The 8,665-nt window shown below is 41.9% G+C and overlaps 1 protein-coding gene across 1 annotated transcript in view; it reads right to left on the bottom strand.

The window, feature by feature from the left end:
• SUSD1 (sushi domain containing 1) overlaps positions 1 to 4,638 on the bottom strand; it is a 129,241-nt gene extending 124,603 nt beyond the window's left edge. The window contains exons 1-2 of the mRNA XM_019635793.1: positions 4,530 to 4,638; positions 1,652 to 1,807 (exon numbers count right to left, since the gene is read on the bottom strand). Coding sequence (XP_019491338.1) covers positions 1,652 to 1,807; positions 4,530 to 4,581 — 208 coding nt within the window. The 5' untranslated portion in view covers positions 4,582 to 4,638. The remainder of the gene's footprint in view (positions 1 to 1,651; positions 1,808 to 4,529) is intronic.
• Between the last annotated feature and the right edge of the window lie 4,027 nt (positions 4,639 to 8,665).

The following is an 8,665-nucleotide window of genomic DNA, read 5'->3' on the forward strand; positions in this document are numbered from 1 at the left end:
TAGAATAAATAGAAGCAGATCCTAGGTCAGGATGTTGTTCCAGGAAGATTGGTTCTAATTAAGCTGATATCTACTTAACCCTTGCATAAAATATTTCTTTCTTCTTATTATTTGTCCTATCTTTTAAAAAGTGGCATGCCTCCTTGGGAACTACAGTGATAGATAGTTATAAAAGTTTTCCCTGGCAAACTCCCAGAGCCTTAAAAACATAATTTCAGGTATGTCCTCTGGAAAGTTCCCCAATCCCTCGCCCATTTCCAAGATAAGTGCCCCTGTGGGTTCTGGATTCTGGTAAGTGCCCTTTGCTTATCTATCACTCACACTTGGTTTCGAAATTAGCTGTCTGCATCACCTCCCACTGCACAGTCTTGGCACGTAGAAGAGCATGAGAAATGTATATTGAATGAACTGAGCATCAGATCATCATCTTGTAAGTTTTTTTTAAATTACTATCTTTAAAAAAACAAAAACAAATAAACGCACCTCATTTAATTCTGTAACACTGCACTTCTGCAATCATGTAGCAAGTAATTTGCTACGTAAAACAACAGGATATTATAAAATGTCTCCTCTGAGGGAATGTGTTCATTCATGCCAAGAATAAATCAAATATACCCTTTGAGGGATCTGTACAGGTCAAGAAGGAGAATGAATCAGAACATCAGAATCTGTAGCTCTTGATGGGTAAAAAGATAAACCATGTTCTCCTCTCTCTTTCTTTTCCCCGAAAACCTTTAAATATTGCCGAGCTTTTAAGCAGAGTCATGAAGCCTCTGCAAAACTATCTTAGAACCAGCAGTCTTTTCCTGCCTTTCCTCTTTATTGCTATTCAAAGATTTTTCTTAGAAAACCAAAGAGCTCTATTATCATGACATGCTGTAAGTATAGTTCAGATAATGCAGGGGCCAATGAAAATTAGAAGGGTTTTGTATTCAATCGACACTTGCCCAGAAATCTGACCATCAAAGCTACTGAGGTCCAAAAAGTTGCACTCCTAACTCCGTGTATTCCTGTGGCAGGTGAACCCACATCCCGACCAGGACCAGCACCCTGATCTCCCAGGAGCCAAGATCACGGTGCCCACCGCCTGTGCCCGGAGTGGGCAGTGTGCTCAGGACCAGTATGTACCAGAATCACCCCAAGAACACCCTACATGGGGTAACAGGAACCTGCAGATGGCACACCATCTCTGAAAGTCCCTCCTTGTTTGTTATAAAATTATTCAAACACCCAGAAAAAGGAAAAGGATATTACAGCAAACTCTCATAGACCTACCCCTCAAGACTCAACAATTGTTCACATTTTGCCATTTAAAGTAACTTACAGAAAAAATAAAAGTACCTTACAGATATAGTAACACTAGATGCTTCCTGATGCTTCATAATAACACCCTTACAAAAGTCAGCATGCATCTCCCAAAGTAAGAATAGTATCCTAAGTACCACAATGCTGTTATCTCATCGAACAAAATTAACAATAATGCCCTAATATTAACTCATACTCACTCCACGTCCACATCTCCCTCACATTCTTCCGGGAGTCCCTCCCTTACACCACACCCTGTCCCAGCCCTGCCCTCTCCCTCCACCACACCCCACATACCATCCTACCATCACCAAGCTGCCATCACGGCAGCCCCCTCTGCGAGTACCTGTGCAAAAGGTGCCATCATTGGGAATGAACGTCTCGTTGTTGTTTGTGGCTCGATATCCTTCCAGGCAAATGCAATAAAAGCCTCCGGGCGTGTTGTGACAAGATGTGTGCTTCCCACAGACCACGCTGGCCCCCAACTGGCACTCATTTTTATCTGTTGATACATTGAGACAACACACAGGAAGGGCTATCAGTCCATTCCATGTTCAGCACCCCAGACTGTTCTGTGCCATGGACTTGGGAATCAATATTCTGTGACAACAGCTTAATGACATGTTTCCCCGGCCTCTTTTCCCGTTACTGTGCTTCTCAGACTACAGGACATGGGCCCCTTGTCGTCACGCCCTAAGTGTGTATGAAACCACAAGAGAAATCCGACATCGCCACCAGGCAACCCCATCTGGGAGAAGGGGATTCATTTTGAACTTTTCCACACTTAAAAAGGTCGTGTCACAGGCCTGGGGAAACAAACCCAGCAGAGCCCCACTTTTCCAGCTCAGCCATTCTTTTTGCTTTTTCATGAAAGCCAGAGTCGGACGATTTTTACATCCAGTGATTAACTGGAAAATTTGTTACTTCTGAGTTACCAGGAAACACAATGGAATTAGTGCTTAAGCCTCATCCGGGAGCAAGGCTAATACTGTGGCAGGAACAGCTCCTGCTAACCGTCAATGACCCATGTGAATAATATTAGTCACCCAGGGAGGCGGAGCTGGAACATGGGATGCTTGATGAGTCCACAAAAGCCTGCGTGAAGTATTTTTAATTCAGTAATTTGACTTAGATACAAAATGAAAGTAAACCTCCCGTCTCTGTGCTTTTGCCAAGGGGGTTAGCAAACTTTGGCTGTAAAGGGCCAGTCATAGGTCTCTGGTTACAGCTGCTCAGCCATGCTTTTGGAGCCTGAAGGCAACCATAGACAATAGGCAAACAAATGAGCGGAGCTGTGTTCTAATAAAACTCTATTTACAAAAACAGGCCACAGCCAAATCTGGCCCTCAGGTCAAAGTTTGCTGATTCTGCCCTAACCGCCACCATCAGAGGAAACTCCTGTGACCAATTTCTTATGAAGCTTCCTTTTAGAGCTGATCTTTCCAGCTATTGTTTTCTTTGGAAGGGAGGAGGAACGGCAGGAGGGAGATCATCAACTTACGAACTGGAGTTTTTCTGTTTGTTCATTTTATTATAGCAGTGGTTCCCTCAAAGCAAATCCACTGCCTCTCACCATTGCACTCAATTCCTGCTAACTCAAAAAAAAAAAACAACTGTTGTTTTTTCCCCCCATTTTTCTTGCATTACTTTTGTTAAAATTTAACTGAACCTGGAGCGTGATTCATCGTTAAAACTGCCTGTGGTTAAGATCTGCACGAGCACTGAGAGAGGCAGCACGGGTCCCTCGAGCCGTGGCCAAGTGTCCAGTCCCACTTACCAAGCGCTGCATGCAGGTTTCAGCCACAGCCCAGCCGTCCAGAAACTGGGCTATTCCCCACCTTTGCCATTCCCGCCATTGTTTCTGAGGCCTATCTCCCCTGCAGGCTTCACCAGAAGGGACATTTGCGTTTGTTGGAGACTGGAATTCTTAGGTCTCTTGGCTTAATACCATGTTCTCAACCTCTGGCATAGGCATAACCTCACCTGTAACGTGCAGCACAGTTTCAGCAGGCCACGTACCCACATATGCAGTGTCTAATGTTTGGGAGCAAGCACCACATCGATTAATAAAGCCCTCTACTTCCATTAGGAGAAGTTTCTGTTGCTCGGAAGTCAAAGAGCGATCAAGGGGGCAGGAAGCCTTCCTGGGAGCAGGACCTCATTAGGGGAGGGAGCAGAAAAGGATAATCCAAGCTCCTCAAGGCCAACTTTGTTTCCAAGCCCCTGCTAGCAAGTGGTGGGGAAGGAGGAGGTAGGAGAAATTCCCTCAGGAGCCTCAGGCTGCAGGACCCCCACAACCACAATTCTCATGGGCAGGGTCCTAGAGAGAGGCGGTCAAAGAAAGCACCCCTCCAGCCTGCAGGAATCGTCAGTGGTGTGTGAAAGCTTGTATCTGCGAAGAAGAATGTGACATTATGAACTCAAACCTGAGTTGTTGTTTTTTTAAGGGAGAAAAAAAACAAAGATATCACAACAAAGTTGTATACACTGTCAATCCAGAACCTCAAGGCAAAACCATCAATATTTTCACTGCACATAACAAAGCTGCTGGGAGGAAACTGGTTATAGTACATTCACTCTTATGAAGTTGCTGTGAAACTCTCCCTCGCTCTGCATTGGGCCTGAACCTGGATTTTGTCTGACTCTCGTGGCATGGTGGATTCCATGAGGCAAAAAATAATCTCAGCTGTTTCTAACCTGGAGGTCTTGGTATTTTTTTAAGTCACCCCAAAACTCTCAACTACAAAAAAAAAAAAAAATTTTGGAAAATGGATTCTGGTAGGCATTAAGACTCAAAGCAAAGTATTTCATCAAGTAGCCTTAAAAATCTAATAGGCAATTGAGTTTTGTTTTTTTCTCATGGTATGAACGTAAATAGTTTTATACCAAAAGAACCAGAGAAATTAAGAAAGGCAATATTCACTTGAGTTGTTAAGTTAAACTCAAGATTTGAAACAGATTTCAAATTTGTGTTAGACCAGAGAGTTTCCAGAGATTCAAGTTCAATGACCTCTAACGTGAGGGATATTTCCTTGGAAATGCTAAAGAAAGGATGTGTCCAAACACTAAAACAAAGACTTATTATAATTGACAAAAGTTCTTGTATTAAAAACATGTGAACAAAATAACAATGTTTCCCCCCACAAGGACATTCAACTCTTTGACACTAGAGAATCTTATTTCTTGGTTCAACTTTTCATCTTAACCCAGGATTCATAACTTACCGACACACTTAATCCTCCCGTTGCCCACAAATCCATATTTGCAAATACACATCTCCTTCCCTTCTCTTTGCTTGCAGGTGGCATGTTCGTGGCAAGTGGCACAGACATCTAAACCTGAATCATAAAATGCATATTTCAGGAAAAGAAAAAATTCAATCACCTATTTTAGATTAATCATATTTTGGGTAGTAAACATTTACAATGGAGAACCAAAATTTAAATACCAAAGTTAAAAAGGATCTGATCCTTGAAAAGTAAAAAATAAATACAAAATTTTAAAAAAGGATCTGACCCCATCCTTAAAAACTTATAATGAGGGCCAGCCGAGTGGTGCGTTGGTTAAGAGTTGGCTTGGGATGCCAGCTCTGAGCAGCAGGGCCCCAGTTCAGATCCCACCTAAGGGCCAGTGACGCTGCACCCTCTACAGCTAAGATGGTGAACAACAGCTGGACCTGGAGCTGGGCTGCCGTGAGTCGCCAGCGATGGCATAGGCTGCAGTGGAGCTGCAGTGGGCTCCCGTAAGCTACCACGAGCGGCCGGCAGCCGGCATGAGCTGCCAACAGCCACCATGAGTGGCCGTCCAGTGGCCGGCGACCGATCTGCCTCACCCGGGAAAAGCGCAATGATAATACCAACATGGGCCAGTGAAGCGACGTCCTCCACAACTAGACTGAAGAACAAAAAAGGACAGCAACTTGTCTGTTCCCCTTCCCCGATTCCCCAACGCTGTTCCCCTCCCCCAATTCCCCAATAAAATCTTTAAAGAAAAACTTCCAATGAGTACTCATTGCCTACAGAATAGAGTGCAAATTCCTCTACCTGGCAGTCAGTGCTCTTAACTGTATAACCCTACGATAACTCCTCCAACTTGTCTGTTCCCAAACCCAAACCACACACTGGGAGTCTCTGGGCAGGAGGCTGACTACTCTTTCCCATACATGCTATCCACTGTCATACTTCAAGCCATAGGCACAATGTTCCCTTCAACTAGCATGCCTATCCCTCCTTCTCTGTCCAGCTAGCACCTATTCCTACTTCAAGACCCAATGTAAATGTCACATTCTCCGGAGGCCTTCCCCATGCCTCCGTTCTTGAAGAAAATTACATGTATCTTCCTCTGTGCTTCCCTAACACTTATACATTGCCACATCAACCATGTTAGCCTGATTATATTCTATTCCAGCTCTGTCTTCCCAGTTTGGTATAAGGAATGAGATTCTCAAGGACAGGAATTATGTCATTTGTCCATAGGCTATTATTTTTACAGTATAAACATTCAATCTATTTGTATTGACCGACTGGATAAATGAACCTGCAGTCCTACTTGCTACAACTCAAAAAGCGAATGGAGGGAAGGACTCATCTATTATCCTGCCCATTTCCTTTCAGGGAAAAAGTGAAGGTGTTTAAAATGCCAGTGAGATGACAGCCAGGTCCCAGCAAGATGGCCAGATCCCAGTTATTTAAATAAGCAGCAAAAATGTTTGGGGCTAAAATTCCTGAAACTCCCAAATCTACCAGATGGTGATATATGGCCCAAGATCAAACAAGAATTCCTACCAGAGGCTGGTGGGATATTGTGTTGCATTCTCAGTGTCTGTAATTTCAGGAGTGGCCCAGTAAGGAGAACCTTTCAGCATGGAATTTCATCTCAGTCTTGGCCCCATTACTACCCAGGTAATAAAGACCTAGCCCTCAGGCTGCTCCAGGAAAGAAACCAAGCGAGACCGGGAGATTTTTAAATACTCTTAACCATGCTTGCTTTTTTTTTTTTTTTTGAAAAACAAAAGATAACACAGAAATGAGACAAACCACTACTTATCACTAATATCAAATTAACCATGGAATATTTATAAAATTTATTATACCCAGACCATAAAGAAAACTACAACGAATTTCAAAAAAGTAGAACCTGTAGAAGTCATACTGACTACCATGTAATAATGTAATAAAACTACAAAATAAAACATAAGACAAGCATCCCCAAAAGAAAAATTACTTGGAAACTATAGAACACTCTCCTAAATAATTCTTGGGACAAAATTGAAATGTTTACTACCAGATATTAAAAAAAAAACTTATCTACTCCAGAAAATTTGAGTTTTATATGTTTTTATACTTTAAAAGAGAGAAAGAAAAGCAAGCAGCCAGGAAAAAACCCCAAAAACCTAGACTTGTAATGCAGGAAGCTTTAAAAAGATGAAAAACATAAAATAGAGGTTTATGGGGGGTTAGGAATTAGTAAAGATTAAAAAAAAAGATGTTAAGAATTAGAAAGTATATTCAAATTCATAAAAAAAAAAAAAACTTTCCCCAAAGTCAGTGCATCATAAAGACCAGTAGTCAAAACTCAAGTAAGACTGGTGACAGGACTAAACTATAGAGCATGTACCAAAACACAAAGTTAGGGTTAAGAAAGAGCTTGTAACAAAAAATACATAAAAGATGTTTTAAATTACAAATGAAAGACTTCCAGTTAAACACCACAGATTTACTATACTCTAACCCACCTCCCCCAAAAATGACATCAAGGAAGGTATCAACCTTGGGAGAGAAGATGATAGCAGGTGAAGGATGTTAACGGTATTTCAGGAGATGGAAGAGGGGGACATATGGAAATTGTCTGAGAGAGAGGAAGAACTAAAAGCCAACCCCAAAAGAGTCAGGCATTGGGGGTCACTGAGTAGCTCAGAAGGTAAGCATCCGGGATAGGCCTGAAAGTTCTTGAAAATATGTATAAGGAGTAGTTAAATGCTCAGATGTCCCTCACTAACCTTGGCATAAGATGGGGTTTTACACCTGGAAAAAAATGGACCAAAAAAGCTCCTGATTGTAGGGGCAACAGACAAAGCTGAAGTCAGAATGAGTCCCCTACCAAAATGTCTATTAATATGAGTTAAATATATGTAACCATTTTGACATTTTAAAACCGTTCCATAGGGACATTGTCAATTCATCATCACATGCAACCAAAATTCTGGAAGTACTTACTTTTTACATATATTTTTATTAAAATATAACTAACATACAATATATTATTTCAGGTGCACACCATAGTTATTCAACATTTATATACCTAAAGAAGTGATCACCATGATAAGTCCATTACCATCTGACACCATGGAAGTACTTTTTAAATAATGGATCCTGGGTCAAGTCTACAAACCCAGCTGTGACCAACCATATAATGACAAACATTCTGCCCAGTGTGTGTGTCTAGTGCAATAACAGATAGAAACACCATATTAATGAACTCAAAAAATGGGAAAATGTTTGGTCCTTTTCTTATATGGAATACTTGTCTTTATAAAGAAGACCACATTTATATACATCTAATTCCAGAAACTTACATCAGGTGGAAAACAATTACTTCATATAACCATTGAGCAAATCTAATGAACAAAAAAAAATTAAGAAACTAAGTAATGCCACCCACTTGTAAATTAAAGGAAGTCCCGTCTAAATTAGTGAAGCACAGAATTTAAAGTGCTTTTTTTTAAATAAATTGAATTAAGTTCAACTTCATTCAAAAGCTAGAACCAGATAAACAAAATATGGCCCCATAGGAAGGCAGCCAGGTTCAGAGGGAAGCACTGGACTTGAGTCAGAACTGGATCCTAAATCTGAGTCGAATTCATTGCACGACCTTTAGTAAATCACTTAACCCGCCTGGGTCTCAGCTTTTTTCATTTGTAGAACAAGGGCTTCAGGCGGCTTCTCAAATTTTACAATGCCTTCAAATTACCTGAGGATCTTGTTAAACTGCAGGTTCTGATTCAGTTGGTTTGGAGTAGGGCCCTATATATCGCATTTCCAACAATCTCCCAGATGCATATTTGAATAGCAGGGCTTAACTGGCCCCGGAAGTCCTTTCCCTCTAGTGTTCTGATTCTTCATCCTTAAGATACCTGTTTTAATGACCCACTAAGAATAATTTAGCCTAGGGGCCGGCCGAGTGGCGCGATGGTTAAGAGCTGGCTTGGGACGCCAGAGGGCCCTGGTTCAGATCCCCCATTTGAGGGCCAGTGACACTGCCCTCTACAGCTAAGATGCTGAACAACAGCTCAACCTGGAGCTGGGCAGCCGTGAGTCACCAGCGACAGTGTAGGCTGCAGCCCCTGCTGCAGTGGGTTGCC

Source organism: Hipposideros armiger, unplaced genomic scaffold (genome assembly GCF_001890085.2).
Source record: "Hipposideros armiger isolate ML-2016 unplaced genomic scaffold, ASM189008v1 scaffold_24, whole genome shotgun sequence".
Taxonomy (NCBI): domain Eukaryota; kingdom Metazoa; phylum Chordata; class Mammalia; order Chiroptera; family Hipposideridae; genus Hipposideros; species Hipposideros armiger.